General features: G+C 46.9%; 1 protein-coding gene across 6 annotated transcripts in view; it reads right to left on the bottom strand.

The window, feature by feature from the left end:
* The window catches only part of PTCH1 (patched 1), a 66,947-nt gene that overhangs the window by 39,716 nt on the left and 7,723 nt on the right, over positions 1–19,508 (bottom strand). For 3 of the 6 annotated variants that reach the window (XR_014247237.1, XM_082401124.1, XM_082401121.1), the window contains exons 1-2: positions 18,780–18,978; positions 16,903–17,095 (exon numbers count right to left, since the gene is read on the bottom strand). Coding sequence is in view for 3 of the 6 variants with exons in the window: in XM_082401124.1 (XP_082257250.1) it covers positions 16,903–17,095; positions 18,780–18,977 (391 nt within the window). In the remaining 3 variants the exon portion in view is untranslated. The other 3 variants (XM_082401123.1, XM_082401125.1, XM_082401122.1) reach the window with 3 other exon arrangements.

Below are 19,508 nucleotides of genomic sequence, written 5' to 3'. Positions count from 1 at the left end.
GAGGCCCTGGAACCTACTCTCTCAGACTCACCTGGTCAGCATCCAGAAAGCACAGGTGCCAGGTTCTGAGTCACCTGGGGGCGGGCTGCCTGTGTTCTGGAAGCTCTCCTGGTGATTCTGAACCGCTGCCCCAGCTTCTCCAGCAGGCAGCCAAAGCTGGGCATGAGAGAAGCCAGCACAACAAAGCACGAGTAATGCTGTTACTAAAAACTGCTTTTTTGTCTTCTTCCTCGGGTTCTAGGGTGTATTTCAATTAGGGTTTTAGAACACGCCAAGCTCAGGATGCTGCACTGTCTGGGACATATGGAGGGACAGGAGTTTTACTTCTCAACAGGGCCCTGATGGGAGCTGTGAAATGAAGCTCTGGAGAGGCTGCTTTGATTCAACGCGGCGAAGGGTAAGGGCTTTGAGGGAAGGCCCGCAGGGACAGCTAACAGAAGAGAATGCTCGAGCACCCTCACCCCTACTCACTCCAGTTCCAAAAGGCAATGTAAGCTGAATGTTTACTGAAAAGCAGGCCTTCAGCTCTATCTTTTAGAAAGAACCCTCAGGGATCATCTTAGCTTTCCCACGAGGAGAAATCCTTTTTCTTCAAGTTTAGTATTCAAGGACATAAACATTTGGTTTGAGCAAGTAAATAAGTACTGGGAACAGCGGGTTGTTTAGTTCTCTTGGCATATTTTATAAACAAGGGAGCAAGCTAAAAAGCAAATAATGCCCTCATTAGGAAAACTAGTCCAGATTCGCAGACTGGCAGAGTCATCTGTGCAGGTTCACGCAGATGGCCAAGGCCACCGTGGAGCTCTGTGAGGTGAGGTTGAACATACCGTGGTGTGTTGGAGAGAGAAGAGGAGGAGGGAGGGCAGGGGGAGGGGGAGGGGAAGGGAGGTGTAGGAGAAGAGAGAGGGAAATGATCATTGGCTATAAAAACTATTTAGATGCAGCAGAAAACTTTGGCAAATAGCCCAGGGAACTGCTGAGGCCCCTGTAATCAGTTTGAAGTTAAAGACCATAGGAAAAAATAGGAAACAACTTGCAACAGAGCATGAATTTACATAACGCCATAGGCCTTCTCAGGATGCTCCATAAAAGCTGCCTGCAGGCAGGGTCTGGCTCCTTCTGGCAGGAATCCCTATGTATTATGTCAACCAATTAGTGAACTGAATTATACTCAATCCACATTCTCTACAGACAGAAAAGCTGTTTGAGGCCCCCCCCCCTCAAAAAAAGCCAATTATTAGTCCAGAGGTCACTCCTAAAAAGCTACAGAGTTGCACACCAAGGAGCTCCAAATAGGCTTTTCGAAGAAAAGCTCAACCCCTTCTTTTTTCTGGCTATCAGACATCAATGCCCCGTGCCTATCAATCATCTGTACCTGCCTCCTTAAGCACTGGCATAGCACGTGACTTCTCATGCTGCTTACAAAGTCGTAACGCCAGGTGAATTAAGACCATGAGGTAGAAACCACCACCACCAAAGCAGGACCATAGACCTCCCCGCGGCCCACTGACCCCCCCGGCCCTGCCCAGCAGAGCAGCTGCCTACAACTATAACCAATAAGGTGATGACCCAGGAGAGGAGTGCACACACAAATAAAAACCAAATGCAAGGTTCATGCTGCTAAGAACTAACTAAACTCTTCTAGACCAATCTCATAATGGTTCGATTAATTTACCTCAGGGGGTTTCAGAAATGATGTTATTTCCTACAAGATATAAAATGTACCTCAGGGATTCCATAATGTCAACTTTTTAGAGTTTTTAAGATGTATATTTAAATAAACACCTATATTTTAATAAAGGGGTACATTTTTCACATCTCTAGAATTGAAAACCTTTTTGCTCTTCCACCTCTTTACGCTAGTGATAAATATGAATATTTTGCTAACGTGACAACCAGTTTCAACCAAGACAAGACTATTATCATTGGCAGATTTAGCAACTAGAGTTGAAGGACCCTGAATTCTAGTTTCCACAACCAGCTATGCTGTATCCTACTTTTGAGTACTGTTAAATTAGATTTACTTTTCCATATTACATGACCATATTTTATTTAACACTTCATCTTTTATAAACAAATATGAATGTTTCTGCAAAACTATTCAGTAACTTTTTTAAAAGTTTAGTTGATATCCACTTTCTTTGATAAATAGTTGTAACATGACTCATTCAGCCAGCAAGCATTTGTGGGGTTCATGCTATGTGCTGTGTATTGGGGTGTGTGGTAGATAAGACAGCTCCAAGAGGCTCGCTGGCCAGTGAAGCAAGCAGGCAGTACACAAGCAAACCAATGTGGTAGTTTCATGGCATGACAAGTGCTATGGAGGAAATCAAGGTGGCGATGTCATGTGAGTTACTGGGTGGTGGGGCAGGGGAAAGGGCACTTCAAATGGAGTTGCCAGGGAAGACCTAAAAGGAAGAGATATTTATGTTGACTCTGAAGAGCTGGGGAAACAGCATTCTGGCCAGAGGAACTAGCAACCACAAAGTCCTCAGGTTTGGCTTGCCACAGGGAGAGAAAGAAGGCAAGAGTGGCTGGAGCTTGGTGAGACCATAATCATGTCATTCACTTGGTTGCACTGGTAGGCTTAGCTCCTTCTCAGGTGCACCTGTGTCATAAACTGCACAGCATTCATATGGTCCTACATCAGTATTACCCCAAGTCACTCTAGAACAAGCTACCAGGAACAGAAATCCTTTTGGACACAGTAATTTTACAGATTCACTGACTTTTGCGACTCTAGCAAATGCCTATCCTACATCACAGCTGAGTGATGGCCCCGAGCTGTTCCTTATCTTGCTGTCTTCCTTACCATGCAGGAGTGTGAAGCTATGGTCTCAGGAAGCCCTTTCAAGTACTGAAATTACAGGTGTGGTTTGGGGGAAATGGTTTGCTCCCTTTTCTTTACCATTTTCAAGGTCAAAGTCCTTTTTTAATTGAAAAATAATCTCATATTTATGAAATACTGCATAGTCATTTTTGACTACTGAGCAGAATGACCCGTAAGATCCAGCATTTGTGATATAGATGTAGGTATACAGCCATGTGAACAGTGGTTATTACTGTGCAGTGGTTTATGAATAATATTTACCCACTTTCCTTTTTGGGGTTTATCTCTATTTCTTAATCCTTCTGCAGTAAACACGTATAATTAAAGACTCCCATGTGACAAAAAGAGAAAAATACAAAAGGTACTTGACAGGCATCTGAATTAAAAACAAACTCAATGCAAAAATATTATACATCTCTATCATATTCTGAAGTCCTCTGATATTTTTTTCCTTCTTCCAAACTGAACAACTGTAACAACAAAATAACAACCAAGCTTTCTGAACAACACTCAGGAAAACTGTTACTTAGGATCCCGGACACAAAATAAACGTTTATATGTGTGTGGTGCTTTCCACTTGCAAAGCCCTTCACACTCATTATTTACTTATTTTTAAACATTTTGCTTACTACTACTCCCCAGTCAAGATGGGGCAAGGTGGAATGGACAGGCAATGGGAACAGAGATCAGAAGACCTGGGTTCTGAGTTCCAGTCTTGCCACCCGAGGCACTGAAATTTGGGATACAGTTGAGTCTCAGTAACCTTCTCTGTCAAGTGGAATAAAAATGATACTACTAACCTCACAGGATGGTGTGAGCACTGACAATTATATGAAATTTCCCAAACCCTTAACCAGGAGCTGAGCAGGCAGCCATTCATTTATTTGTTTATTGCAGGGCATGTATCATCACCCTTATTTTACAGAGCAGGAAACAGCTGCAGAGTTTGGGTGACTTGCCCAAGGTTACCAGCTGATACTAGGTGGAATCAACCTTTAACTCTGAGCCCAACCTCAGGGCTGCTGTGCACCAGCTGAGATTATGAGTTCAGGAGCGCCAAATTACACATACCATAAGCTCACAGATAAGAGTTTTCAGAATGCACAAAAGTACTGCACAGGACAAATAACTGGTATCTTTATTTAAAGGACAACAATGTTACCTCTCAGATTTTTCACCACCACTGAAAAGATAGCTTTTTTTTCCATAGGGCCCCATGGGCAGTAGAAGACAGGCCCCATTTCCCTCTGGTCCTCAGAGGTACCTGTCTTAGAGGGGACAGAGAGATGAGGGCACACAGAGAACAAGTAGCCCTAACCCTCTTTACCTACAAATTCTGCCATTTTGTTTTCCAGAAATCTGAGGCTTAAACCAATTCTTTGAAAGAGGCAGGGTAAAAAGCATCACTTCTGCAAAAAAGCTCTTGATCAAGTTCTGCTGATCCTTTCCTCCGCAATCAAACTAAGTATAGTTTTCCAAGGTGAAGAGGGGCCAACATAGGTAGGAAACCATTCCGCTCAGGGGTCCATACCCCCAGGCCAATGACATTCCAATCCATGGTAGACACCAGACGGTCCCCATGATGTTCTGCTGGATTGTTCCTCAGCACAGCCTTTCACACAGAGCTTAATAAACATCTGTGGCATTCATGCAAAAAGCTTTTGGCAAAAGCTTATTGTGATTCACATAAAGATGTTCTGAAGGACCAACCAAAGTGTTTTTCACAATAAATTCCAAGTCCTTTCAGGGAGGCACTGTCCGCTGCCCACTCACCTCGGTGCACACTCAGTGTGTCGGATGAATAAGTGAATGAACAGCCTCAATACAGAGCCTTGGGAACAGGCAGTCATCTGTATAAGATATTAATTCTCCCCAAAGCCTCAAAAGTCAATCAGTCAAAACAAATGACCCTTTCAGCCTGAAAAGTACCCACTCAGAGTCCAATTAGGAAAATGGGGTCTGTGTATATGCAAGTGGGGCATTTGCATTTGATTAATCCCATGAATTATCTAACAGCCTCTAGACAGATTTTCCCCCCCTTTAGTTGCTTCAGGTCCTTCTTTCAATCTTGTGATTAGTTATTGTGAGCATGAAAAAGTGCAAATCTCTAAAAGGGTGTAACTGTAAAATTATTAGCACCAGCTCATTTTCTAAACTGAAAAAAATGAAGATTCAGTAATTTGGGCAATTGGCTGAGAACTCCTGGGCTGTGAGTTTTAGTCACTCTTCCACCCATCTCTTTTATTCATGACTAGCCAACTGCTGCTTAAGCTTCTGGGCTGTTTTTCTCCTGGTGGGATTGTGCCCTTGGGCGTTGCCATGGGAAAATGCTAGAATCATATAGCCCAAAGAGAATCTGTCTTCATGAAGTGAGCCCAGCGCAATGAAGACAGCAAAAACAAGAGCAGGACAGACACACTGCGACGCCTCCCCAGGGACTGTGAGGGGGGAGGAGGAGGGCCAAGTGCAGTGGCAGTAGCGGCTCTGAGCATGTGCCTGCTACTAGCCCCCGCACCAGCTGTTTGCGGTACCATCTGTTCCCACCCGGGCTGCTTCCTCTGAACGGCGTTCCCCGAAGCCGCCCGCTCGCCCCGTCGGACACGATCAGGTCAGCCCAGCGCTCTGCCCACACTGGACCTGCTGCCTGCCACAGCTCCCCCGACCCAGTATTTCTCACAGGGCCACCAGCTCCCAACATGACACTGCATCTGTCAGGAGGCCCATTCTTCACTGGTCACTTGCTACTGTGGCAAATCAGGGCTGGGGTCAACCCCACCTATGACAGGCTGAGTGAAGTCAAGCCTGCAGACCCCAGGATGTTCCTGGTTTCCAGCAGAATGTGGCAGCGTAGAGCTCGGCTCTATCCCTAACTGCATACTTGCCCCGCTGTGAACTGTCCCAGGTCCTACCGTGATTTCACCCAATTGCTCAAGTGCTACGGGCAAGCAGACGCAAACCCCAGTCCTATCCTTCAGCAGGAGCTGAGCAAGCCCAGGAGGGTCTGACACAGAGCAGCATGCTTGCTCAGAGGCAATGCTGGACCAGGAAGCAGAACCCAGGGACCAAAGACAGCATGTTGTTATCAAGTTCTAAGTTCTTAGTGAAGGCCTCCTAATGTCTTCATAAGGACACAAAACAACTGAACAACAACAAAACCAAATGCTTGCAAAGCTGTGGGCTCTCTATCTAGTAGTCAGGCTGTTGCATGACATTAACCCCGGTTCCCTTCTCCCAGCTTCTGTGGGGCGGATATCACCTCTCTGCTCTGAACAGTCTTCTTGCCATGATCCAGCCTGGGCCTCTTTTCACTGGCCTCCTACTTGAGTGGCCTGGGGAGCGGGGAGACAATGTGAGTCCCCACCTTCGCATACAGGCTCCCTGGCCCCTGCGGAACTCCATGCTGGCCCGATTTATCTCCCGCACCGACCCTTCCCTCTGCATCTGTGTGGGGAGACGCATGTCACTGGTCACTTGGGGCCACTTTCATGATTGTGTGGCCATCAGGATTAGCTGGATTAGGGGCTGATGCATAAGGACCCCCTGGTGCTGTGAGGAAGTTTCGTCACTAGGTCAGCATGGTGTGAACTATGTTCTGTCACCACCACCACTCCTTATGGCCACCAACCGAAGAAAAGTGGGGGTGGGGGGAGGGTGGCAGAAAAAATGCTTCCAGAGCAAAAATGCATGAACTCCTCATAGCAATAAATTCCCCCATCATGCATTTCGAAGGACATGAACGATTGAAGACTGTCTCCCTTTTAAACAAGAAACCTACAGGATTCTTTTCTTACCCATAAAGAATTTCATGGGTCTGAGAGTGGCGGTAGGTGGAATGGTAAGCATAGCTGCCATAAGACACAAGGGAACTTCTATTCTAGCCCTTTGCTAAAATCAGTCAAGCAGTTTGGGAAGAGAGTCAAACTGTTGGAACCTTATTATGTTCAAGGTGAACTAACACCTCCACAATGGTCAATTCTCATTCTTCTAAAGATGCTTGCACTAGCTCACCTAAGGGGGATTCCCCTGTTTAATTAGAAGGAAAACAATATGGACAGGAGTAGTGGAGGGAATGGGAGGGGGGCAGGGGGAACAAGAGGATGGGGAGAAAACCAGAGGCACAACTCTTAACTCCTTTTAAAAATTCACCGACTGAAAGTTTTCCTCCCAGGAAATCATTTGGCCCATTCACCTACCCAAACCTCCCATCCTGGCCGCCACTCATGTGGACCCTGCATGAAGTAAACACAATTTGTAGAGAAAGTAATGGGATTTCTGCAAGTGTGTGTGAGTGAGTGAGTGTGTGTGTGTGTGTGTGTGTGTGTGTGTTTTATAGAATAGTCCCTCTTGCACAGAACCGGGCTGTTCCATCAAAGCCGTATCTGTTATATTTCTGTCTTTCTCTTCTGTTTGGCGTATTCACCAACAAGAGAAAAGGAGGTAAGCTTTGGCGGCCCTGACCTGCAGCTGGAACACAATACTTTCGCACAGCCCTGCCGACCCCTGACATAAATTTTACACCGCAGCTGGCATTTACACACTCAGCATTACCATATGTATAGCTGCTCGGTGCTAATTATGCTAATCACCTGTCTAACTCGCTGCTGCGAAAAATGGTTGTATTTAGCAGTCCAGTGCCTACCAATGCAGCTTACTGTGTGGCTGAAATGTACATTCAGACGGCCCTGAATGGCAAGATTTTTCCACGTTGCTGGCTACATTCAGGCCTCAGAAAAATTTATTCAAGTCAACTGGTTTCGGTCCGCAACAAAAAAGTTACGAGAAAAAAGTGAGTGTGTTCTTGCCCTAACATTCTGGATCTGCTTGCAAGCAAAATGATAAATCAATTGGTGTGGGAAACAAAAAGGGAGAGAGATTTCTTTTGGGAGCCATGTGAAACTGTAGCCTATTTAAAAAAAAAAAAAAAGAAAAAAAAAGGGTCATCCTATTCCCCAAATCTCTAGAAAGAGCAGTTAATAGATATTTAGCCCTAATCCCAATTCTCTCAAATTGCAAGCTTTGTTTGCAATTAAGCAAGGTATTAAACATGTGCAGTTTTTTTCTGGATCACGTGTGACAAAAATGATGGTATCGTTTTTTAACTTATTACAACACTGTATGAACCTCATGGGGAAAAAATCAGGTAAGAGGAAAGAAATAATGTCTTAGGTAGTCTGGGAAAATTATTTCGTTACTTTATCTTTCAGAAAGCTTCTACTTAAAAAGACACTGTGTGATATTTACATCTATTTTGTGAAGTTTTCTGGCTTCTCCACTAAAGGAGCAAAAGAAATCAAGGGAATAGGGGTGGGGAAGATGGGAGAATTCAAAATAAGAAAAAATATGGTTGGGGAGGGATGGAGGGAGGGAGGGAGGGAGGGAGAGAGTAAAAAAGTCTACATTTTCCTTAACCTCAAAATTCCAGTTTTTATCATCAATGTTTCTTAAAGCAATTTTCTCAGATCATTCTATAGAATGGATTTCTAAAATCAAGATAATATTATTACAGGTTGTTTTAACAATTCCCCAAGTCCAAACTGAAACCCCATTTCCTCCTAACTCACAAAATACTTCCCTATTAATTTTTAAAAACCCTGAATCTAGTCATCGTAAGGAATGCTTAGTATTTGATTATTTGGGTGTACAGATATGTCTAGGCATTCCAATTTCCACAGCACATAAGACACATTCTACTGGAGGGATGGCCCAAAGTGCTTAGTTACTTTCTCACCTCCAAATGATTATCATTAGATTCTTTATTTAAATTTAGAAACTGGAAGCAAACTGGAAGGCCATTCATTTTGCAGCGTAACTTGGGTTACCACCCTCCCCCCAATGCTACAGAACACCAGAGCAGCTTTGTGATAAATCTCAGGTTTACACACAGAAGGTGTACTGACCCAGCAGGAAGGGGCTGTGAAAGAAGCTGGCCTCTCCTTGCCTTGCTTCACTCAGCTTTCAATTTAACTCACAGCTGATAAAAAGGGTGATGCTCATAGTAACTTGAAGATGCCACTATGAAGACAACAGCTTTCTTCCTGTCAGCTCACCCCACCATTCTGTTCTACTTTTTATAAACTTATCTGACCCAATGAAGCAACATTATCCAAGCCACATCTTGCTCTCTTTGGCATCCCAATTCAAGTTGCTTTTCCTTGCCCGTCCAAAGTATTAATTCAACTGGGTTTTTGTAGTTTCAAATCTTGACTATGCAGCCAAAAATACAAACGACACGATCACTACTGGGCTCAATGCAGAGGGCTTACTCCTCTCATTCCCTCTCAATCTCCTGCTCTTCTTAAACAGAAGATGGACCACCCTGCCTCATGGCACAGAGCAGTGTTTACATTGCAGTACTTGACTGTGTAATACATCTGGCATTTTTGGGCAGGATTCCTGAGCTAGGGGCCAGAAGCCCTTAAGCAATGATTTAAGGGGAAAAAATCATGCATATTTACTTAACAAAGCCCACTTCCAGTTCCTTTTGCTTACTTTCATACATGTTTCATCAATAACTGAAGACTATCTTGGTTGATAAACTGGGGAAGTCTACTGTTTTTCATTTATTTTAACTATAATAAATAAAGCTTGTGCTGCGGTATGGAGACTTGCTTCTCACTAGCCTTGCCTTCATAGCCAGTTTTGGGACCCACAGGCAGTGTGGATTATTTGGGCCAACTCACACCTGGGTTTCTGGATTAGTAATAAGGCCCTGCCTCCACATTATAAATCTCTCCAACAACAAACTTGTCACTCATTAGCAGGTACCTGACTGCCCACCAACAATACAGTTTCCTTAACACATGACAGCTGTTTTTCCAACTATGCTCTAAACCCCCAATACAACAAAATGGTCACAGTCTTGAAGGAACTGAGGACAGGATGCATATTTCTGTACACACAACTCCTAAAAATCTCCACAATGGTCAAGCAGTTTCTCAATGGCAGCATTCTAATGATTTGAAAAGCTTATTTCTTCTGTCAAACTTAAAGATATATGTAGAAAAACTGAGATATTGCAGTGTAAAGGAAACAACAATCCTAAATCCAGTTTAAGAGGGAAAAAAAATCTAAGAAGTATTACCATAAAGCACCTAAATTCAGAGTTTGGAAGCAAAGAGTAATAAAAGTGTTTATATTTTGGTGACCCTGATGATATCTCCGTAGTCAAGGGAGGTTTCCACTGAGGAAATCCCAAGGAGCTTCCTTCCTCCTGGACTGCCAGAAACGCCTTCGTGAGCAAAGCTGTCTGCTTTCTGGGATGTCAACCGAGATTTCTCACGTGGATGGACCATCTAATACTGTAGCATCTGCCAAAATTTGGATGTGGAAACCTGTCCTCTTCCATCTCGATCTAAGCTCCATGTTCCCTTAGGTCTTGATGTGGGTTTCACCCAGGGAAAGCCTGAAGGTGGAACACCTGGGCTGGAATGTCACGGTGCACGTTTCACTTACCATCTCAGAAATGCTATAGGGCCCAATTCTTCCACATTTCATATGGCACATTAAGCACAGGGGACCGAGACTTGTTTCACAGTCCACATGTCAATGGATTCTAAAGTTACCTCAAAAGCTCATTAAAATGCTATGACTCTTCAATAGGGGAAGCACATCTGCTGATAAGACCCCATCAAAGAGTATGGTCTTGAAACAAACCCTCACCAACCTAAGAACCCCAAGGATACAAATGGCAGCTCTGCATCTAGAATCTCCTACAGCTGATCTGAAATAATACATTTACTAATTTCTTTCTGTCAGTTTGTGATTAACCAGATTTACTACCATTTCAGATTTCACACTAGTAACTCCAGAGATCCACTGCGAGGAAATGATTTGGGCAGTTTATGAATAGGTGGGTAGAGGGAAGGGTGGGAGGCAGAGGGAGAGAAGAGAGGAGGGGAGGTGAGCAAAGGGATATAGGTGAGGAAGGAGGGAGGAGGGAAGGAGAATGGAGAAAAGGTTCTGGGAACAGATGAGCAGCAAAGGAGATAACAGTATTATAATAATAGAATCATACAGGTATGGTGATTATTTAGGGATGTCTCACATAGCAGGAATTCCCTCAACTTTTTTTTTTCAAAATAGTGTCAAAACAGTGCTAAGTTAAAATACTGTATTTCTGCAAAGTGGCTTCTATTAAATCTGGTCTCCTTTCAAATAATTTTAAATATTTCCATACTTGTTTTAAAAGCCAAAAAAATTTTTTTTAAAATAAAACAACCCCCTCCTCTCAACCAGTTGAATAGACTACTCCTCAGGGGCTAAATCTGGGCAGATTGCTGGCATGGACAAAGTGTGTGTGAGGGGGGGAGCCATATAAATGGCCCCTTCCATTGCATAATTGTGACCCCCCCAATAAGAGAAGGAGGGCAGACAAGTTACAGCTCAGCCCAAGTGGACAGAGCTCCAGGGGTCACAGGGAGGTCAACTTTGAAGGAGAAATCCCAATGAAATATAAACATGGCATTGTGGAAACCAGACAAATCTCCCATAGCTTGTCCAGCCTGCGTTAATCTCGCCATCAGCTGTGGCGCATAATCCAAACAAACCGATCCGGCGGTTCATACATCTGGAAACTGTCATCTTCTGGAGCCTCCAAGCAGCGTTCCGTGTATCTGAAACACCCCATCACCCAACCTGACTTCTAAACTTGTCGGCAGACAGCAAAGAGATACGATGATTCACAGGGTCAACTACCCTGGGAAGAAGGCATCTGAGGCTATTTGTTATTTTTAAAGCAATTATTGTTGGGCATTAATTGTTTGATCATTTTTCTCCAGGTATGAAAGATATGCCACAATTGCTTCCACCTGTATGTATGTGTCCACTATCAGAATCTAATCAATACCTATCTAAAAAACATATTCTTGATTTTAAAAAGTGCCTAAGCGACCAAGGAGCAGAAAGGAGCTTCCGCATCTCATTCTTTTTGTCCCTTGTGAAATGCCCAAAACCCCAAACTGACAGCCCCAGAAAGCAGAAACTGGGTGATAACCTTGGAAAGGGCAGTCAGAGCAGAGCCCACGCACCGCCTGTCTGGCTGATGTGCCTCAGTCCCTCGCTGTCTCTTTGGTTCTGCTGCATAAGAGCACCTGGGGAAAAGTGGTGTGTGACAGGAACATCTGGAGAACTAGACCACCAAAGAGCCAATGTGCTACGTGGGCTTCGGAAAGGAGCTGTTATTGCAGTATGAACAAAGTCCAGTGGTGTCTTTTATTGCTTTTTACAAAGTCATGTTCATGCTAAAAAACCTTCAGTCTACTGTGTTTGAAATGCACCGAGGTCTATCTGCAAAATTAAGTTACCTGAAGGAAAAGGAAAAAAAAGTATTTGAATATAACACTTCTCCTTTCTTCTATGCCTACCCCCACCCACTCTCTCTCAACTTCATGATGTTTTTATTTGCTATGTAATGTAATTCTAAGAATAATCAAAAATTTAAATTATTTGCATGAAAAAAGTTAGTTACCTGGTTCAGTAAATACCGGGATGGGGAGGGAGGGTTATCTTGAAAATAAAACTTTTGCATTTATAGCAATGTTTTAGCAGCCACAACTCTGTCATAATAAAAGCCTTCCATCTGCACAGCATGGGGCTTCCAATTGAAATCTATTATCTAAACCAGTGGTTCTCAATTGGGGCAATTTTGCACTGCCCCCCCCCCCAAAACACGTTTGACAATGACTAGAAACATGTTGTCACAACTGGGAGAGTGCTACTGGCATCTAGTGGGTAGAATCCAGGGATGCTACTAAACATCCTACAATGCACAGGACAGCTCCCACAACAGAGAATTATCCAGCCCAAAATGCCAATAGTGAGAAACCTTGCTCTAAACTGAAAAGGATGGTGAAGCTCAATTAATCTCCTCTAACTGCCTGACTTAGAGCCAAGAACAGCCAAGAACACCGAAGGCTTATGTTAGCAACTACAAACTCTAGCTACAAACTCGAGAGCACTTAGAAACATCAAGCAAGCATTTTTTAAAAAAAACTTTCCATTTCCCTTAAAAAAAAAAATCAGTCACAATTTGTGTCCTCTCTTGATACTGGCCTCCAGAGATGTTAATAACCAAACACAAGGCGATATGGATTCATTTCAAGGCTGTTATTTTTTGCAGTAAAGGAGGCTGGGGGCTGAGCAAGCTTTGAGAAAAAAAACCCAAAAAGCTCAAAAAGATAAATGAACGTTCTGTCACTGGAGAATCATGACAACAAACTTGTGTCTGAGAGAGGGCTGGAGTGGGGGGAGGATATTAAGTGAGACAGAAGCATAAAAGTGCTAAGCAAAAATGAAAAGCCAACAGAGAAATGGGCAAGGTTAAAAAGAAGGCATTTCCCTTCTGTGCCCGAAAGGATGAGAAGCACTCTGGTACCAGGCAGGGCGCTGGAGGCCAAATACACCAGTGTAAATCTTGAGGCAGGCAAAGAATGGCTAAAAGGAAGAGCTGGCAGCCCCCTCAGCCAAACACCCTGCACACATCAGAGAACTTCCTGGACCTTCCAAGCCTCAAGGCTTTCCACATCAAACCTGATGCCCCAACCAAACGCAAGCACTGGGAGTTCTCCCAGAGGCCACACCCCTGTCCTCTGTGCCTTTGCCCAGGCTGTTCCTTTGGCCTGGAATGCCCCACCACCCTCACCTCTCCAGCCCTGGTCCTGACTCAGTCACTCTCCCTCAGGGCTGTCCTGGAAGGTGACCCTGCCATCCTGCCACTTGTCTGTGTGTCCGCTGGGTAGAAGTCCTCTGAATGTATCTGAGTATAGATGTACACAGTTGCCTTTGTGTTTGTGTATATGTATGTCAATTTTTTACCCACAGGAGAAATAACATTTTCCAAACTGTCCCTCAGCATTCTCTCCCCTTAAAATCTCTTATGCTTTCCTTTCTTCTGTTGCTTTTTAACTAAGAAAGTATGCAACCTCTATTCATTTGGTTTATTTAGTGTAGCAACCACACTTGCTTATGTCCAGAACATTTGCAGTCTCTATTAAGAAAAGACCATCTAACAGACTTCTTTGCTGATAGTGACGAAGAATTTATCTAAGACATTAAAGTACACAATTAACCTAAATTCCACGTTGCTTCTCATTCTACTCTACTAAAGTCTAGGATAGCAGAGCATTCTTACTCTGAAAAGTAAATGCTTCCACTACTTGCTGTTGACATGAACACTAAGCTCACTATGTCAGGAACAAGACTTCCTCATTTTTACCTCTACTTTGAATTTAAATTAAAATTATAAAATGGTATGGTGGCCTCCCTGGTTGGGTTTACTTGCATTTATGAAACTGTTGCTTCTTCTACATGGGAAGAATCTAGCATGCAATGAATGAATGAGAAATCAAGGTCAAGGCAACAGGAGACCAGGTTGACTTAAGTCACTAGTAGGCTAAGTGGACATGGAGACATAGAGGATCCATAGTTTCTCATTTGTAAAATGGGACAATGATTCACTTGCATGTTAAAAATATTACACAAGTTATCAGGTTATAAAAATAAAGATAATAATAGATAGCTACTTTACTGAGTGGTAAGGCATGTAATAATATATAATAAATGGTAAGGGTAGTTGCTCAACAAGTGATAGTATTGAGTAAATAATACTTGGCCAAAGAACCAGTGCGCCACACTGAAACTGCCAAAACAGAACGGGAAGGAAAATAGCTCAGAGGCCCAAAGTAGGCAAAATGAGTCTTATCTCAGGTGTGTCACTCCCCAACACTCTGTCACTAAGCTAGAGCCCAAGTGAGAAAGCTAATAAGCATGTTTCTCCTCCCGGGACTTGACATGAGTTGTGTAATGCAAAAACATAGTTAATTCTAGAAATATTTATAAAATGTTACATAAATAAGTTACATTAGCTCTTTTTTTTTTTTTTACATTAGTTCTCTTTAAACTTATTAACAATCTACTGAAAAGTCTTGCTCAAAACAACAAGATATAGTCTTTTGTCATCATCATGACACCCAACAAATCTGTTGGCCCAAGTAGCAGAAAGTGAACATTTGGACAGAGCTGGGAGCCCCCTTTGCTCATCACTTGCTCTGTCTTAGAACCTGTGGTAGCTCCCCACAGTCTAGCCAATCACATCATTTCCAAACTGCAGTCCTGCGGTCCAGGGCCCAACCTGCTGCCCAGGGCCCAATGGAGCCACTGCACCCTATCCCCGCCACACTGGGGGTCTCCCACTGCTGGCTGTCCACTCAAGCCTGGGCCTTTGCTTGACCCCCTTTCTGAGCTCTTGCCTAGAACTCCCTCCCTCCTCCACTCTCTAGGTCGCTCTAATTTGCCTCACCACCTCCATGGAAGCTTTTTCCTTTTTCCATTTAACTTTCATGGCCTACTGCAATTGTGAGCTCAAATTTAGTGCAAGTCTGACATTCAACTCTAGTAGTTTTAAGTGCATGAATTTGTGCACTTGGAGTGTCTCACATCTTTAGTGTCACTTACAGTGCCTAGACAGTGCTAGGGCCATTATAGATGCTCAGTAAACTTGCTGCTAGGACATCATAGGTGCTTATTAAAACCCTTCTTTATCTATCAATGACAATGAGGTGCCGAGCTGAGGTAAATTACCCCATGGATTCAATCCAAAGAACACTTGTATTAATTACCAAGCTTCTTAAGGCAAGAATGTTTTCTGGTCTTAATTATTTGGACTATTATTTTGTCACTACTCAACGGAAGACACCACCATATTCTTGCAAAACACTGAAAGCTGAATCTTCACAAACAAGGCAAGATTAACAAAATATTCTCCAAGGTTAGTTCTCCAGCAGCATTCTGAAAGGGATCAATTATGCAATTATGCATGTAACTCTTAGGCTTCCAAATTTTGTCTTAGATAGCTTTCACTAGGAATGCCTCAGATATCCTGGTGTGAAATATCTACATAATTACGGCAATCCTTCCCTCCCAGCTCATTGTAAGAGATTCCCTAAGCAGTGTTTAGGGGTTAAAATGTTTCCAAACAGCAACTCTGTTACTTTCCAAAAAGAATAAAAAAACAACGAACAGAAAATAAAAACAACCGCTCCCAAAACAAAACCCCTGAATCAAGAGAGTTACAAAAAAAAAAAAAAAAAAAGTAAAATGTTTCTGTCTGGGGTGTCGGGGGTGGGAGGTGTGATCTATTTTAAATTTACAATCACTTAAAAAAAGGCTTCAAGAACCCCCAAATTGAGGAATGTGGAGAAAAGACTGGCATAACCCCTAGGAGAGCTCCTGCGGCCCCTCCCTCCAAACCCGCTTTCTTAAAACACATTTATTCTTTCAGCCTCCAAAACGCAGCCTTCCCCCAGCATAATTCCATTTTAAAAGCCCCCACCCGCGAGGAAACATTAATCTACTTTGCAAACAAGCGTTCTAGTCTGTGCTTTACTGCTTTTTTTCCAACTCCTTTCCCCCCACCCCCCCTCTTTTTGTACCTTGAGACAAATGTTTTTTTCCCCAAGAGTTGAAAGCTGTCCAAAAACAGGACCACACACGCCGCCGCCTCCGCAGGCCCGCGCTCTGCCCGCCCCCCGCCCTCAGCGCGGCGGTCGCGGCCGCCGGGGGCGCGCACACTCCCTCCAGCCGGAGGGGTGGCCTCTCTCTGCCCCCCCCCCACGCCCTCCTTTCTCTTTGGACGCGGTGGGTGGGGGTGGGGGAGGGAAGGAAACCGAGGAGTACAGCCCGGAGCCGAGAGGCCTTCCTCTGGCCGCGTCTCGGCGCGCGGCGGAAGCGAGCGGCGGTGGCGGCGGGACCTGGGGGCCCCCCGGCCGTGCGGAGTGGTCTGTCCCGCGGAGGGGGCCCCCGCGCCCTCGCCGGCCCGCCCTCGCCACTCTCTCCCACAACACCTCGCAAAGCGCAGTGCCCCGAGTAGATTACAGCGCGGCCTTTGTCGGGCGGGCCTGGCTCCCGGCCAGGCGCCCAAACAATAAACAATTCCCCCTGGTGCGGGCAGGGGGTTTTCGCTCTTCACAGAAAGGATCTAGGTGTATGCTGGCAAATATCTTTATCAATTGGAAGGAAGGGCAGGGGGCCCGGGGTGGGGGACGAGAGGGCGCTGCGGCGGGCGCTGGATCTCTTACCTTCCACCCACAGCTCCTCCACGTTGGTCTCGAGATTAGCTGCCTTTAATCCCACAGCGAAGGCCCCAAATATGAGGAGGCCTACAACCAAGAACTTGCCGCAGTTTTTTTGAATGTAACAACCCAGTTTAAATAGAAGTCTCTGAAACTTCGCTCTCAGCCACAGCGGCGCTTTCCGGCCAGTAGCTTTCCCCTGAGGATGAAGCAGAAAGGAGGAGTGAGCGCCGGGGAGTCGCGGCCCGCGCGCCCACGCCAGCTTCCGCGCACTCGCCCGGCATCCCGCGACAGCCGTGAGGGGTGCCCTTCGGGCTGGAACCCAGGTCGGCCCAAGGAAACACGAGCGGCGTTGGGGGGCCTGGTGATAAATCAAAGTCAGGCTGCAGCGTGGCAGCTGCACCTTGGTCACAGCAGGGGCGCCCCCACGCGCGGCCTTCGTAGCATCCCCGAGTGTGACTTGGAGGTCTGGGAGGAGGGGCTGCAAGAACAAGGGGAAGCCGAGGCAAAGAGGAGAGACACCATTCAACACAGGCAATATTCACACCAACCTGGGAAGGGAGGGTCTGCGTAATCCCCGCGATGGAGCCCAATGTTTAAGAACCAGCCAACCACGGCGCCCTTCCCCGCAAGTCCTGCCCCAGCCTTCACCCTTCTCGGGGTGCTCCGGCGAGGACAGAGGCTGGGGGACGAGAGCACTTTGGGAACAATGTTTGGCGGGCTCCCGCATCCTGATCCCCCGCCCGACGTGGTAGTAAATTGGGATCCACGTGGTGAGCGTGGGCGCCGGAGCTCACTCGCGACGTATTTCCATAGCGTTGGGAGACGCCGTGTGAGCTGAATTAGGAAGTGGGGCAGCCATCTGCAACTTACGACAATATTTGTGATCGGAAGAGGGCAGCCACATGGATCTTTCCCTCCTCTCCCTTCCCTTCTGGTTAAACGTGAAAAGCAGCAGAATGCGCAGGGGAAGAGCCTGGGCCGACGCAGGCGGGGGTCCTGGCTGGGCGCTGGCTGCTCCCGGCGGTGGCGTTTCCCCGGCGCTGGCCGCGGCCCCGGCCGGCCCCTATCTGGGTGCTCGCCTTCCCCGGATTCCACACATTTCAGCGAACCTCGTAAACACAATGAACCCGGCCGCTCGGCAGACCCGCACCGCGGATTTAAGGTGGCAATTTGTTTACAACTTTCCCTTTCCCCACAGGCTCTGAGAAGAAGTAGCTCAAAAACTGGAAAAGAAGAGGGGAGATACCCTCTTGCGAGGATAATTTTTAAGGGAGCACAGATTTCATGCTCAACAAAAGCAAAACCGGCTGCCAAAAAGGGAAACCACCTTTATTTCGGCTCCCTCCCCACCCCCGCCTCTCTCCACTCCGCCTCCCCCTCCAAGAGGTTAAGAAATGTGGCAGTGTTACAGGGGTTTAGGCTGCAAATAGGGGCAGGGGCGCGGGAGTAGGGGGCTCAGGGGCAGGGGGTACAGGGCAGTGCCGCGCTGCGGCGGCCCTGGAGGTGGTCCACTGTGGACTGCTTTCCAGTGCTCCGGAAAAGGCACGCCGGGGAGGGCGCGTGCACACACACACACACACACACACACACACACACACACACACACTCCACCCCCTGCGGACTTCAGACAGCCCTTTCCTCCCAGGACCGGAGGGAGGGTTTGAATTTTTCAATCCCCACTTGTCTGGTTTTTTTTCCTGGAAAGGGGTGTGTGTGTGTGTGTGTGTGTGTGTGTGTGTGTGTGTGTGTGTGTGTGTGTGTGTGTGTGTGTGTGTGTGTGTGTGTGTGTGTGTGTGTGTGTGTGTGTGTGGCGGGGACGATCCCAAAGAGGAAGAGGAGGGAAGAGAGAGTGGGAGGAGAGGAGAGAGTCTGAAATGCACCTTGGAAATCTGCTCCAGAGCGAAGGCGGCGTCGCAGTAGCTGGGCCGGTGCAGATAGTCCCAGTCCGGCGCGGCGTTGCGGCGCAGCCCCCCGGTCCTTCTGCGCCTCCCGCCACCGGCCGGCCGGCCCGGGGCCCCGCTGCAGCTGCCGTCGCCGCCGCGGTCCTGGGGCTCGGCAGCGTTACCAGCCGAGGCCATGTTGCCGCCGCCGCCGCCGCGGGAACCGAGGCTTCCCGGGCGGCCCGGCGCGCTCCTGCCGCCGCTGCGGGCTCCTGGCTCGCCTGGGCGCTCGGCTTGCGAGAACGCTGCTGGCCGCCGGCTGTTCGGGCTGGGGCTCCGGTTGACAGACCTGCTGCTGCTGCTGCTGCTGCTGCCGCCGCTGCTGCTGCTCACACTGCGGGCGCTGCTGCCGCTGCGGCCGCGGCCGCTGCCGGGGAGTCAGACCCTGCGCCTTCCATTGCCACATTGCGCGGGGGTCCCGAGGTCTCTGCGGCTGCCGCTGCCCACATCCAGTTCTCCGGAGAGCGAGAGCCGGCGCGTGGAGCCAGCCTGTCCTTCGGGCGCTCGCGCGGCGCTCCTCGCTGTCCCCAACTCCCCCTACCCGTCCCCCGCCCCGCGCCGCGACCCCTTCACTGCAGAAAGCGCCAGCAAATCCCCGCCGCTCCCGCCGGCCTCGCTGACTCTCTCGGCGTCTCACGGGTCGCCCGAGCGGCCGCGGAAGGTAAGCGC

This window comes from Balaenoptera borealis, assembly GCF_965194805.1.
Source record: "Balaenoptera borealis genome assembly, chromosome: 8".
Taxonomy (NCBI): Eukaryota; Metazoa; Chordata; class Mammalia; order Artiodactyla; family Balaenopteridae; genus Balaenoptera; species Balaenoptera borealis.
Note: the sequence above shows the minus strand (reverse complement) of the source record. Positions and strands in the feature narration are given on the sequence as shown.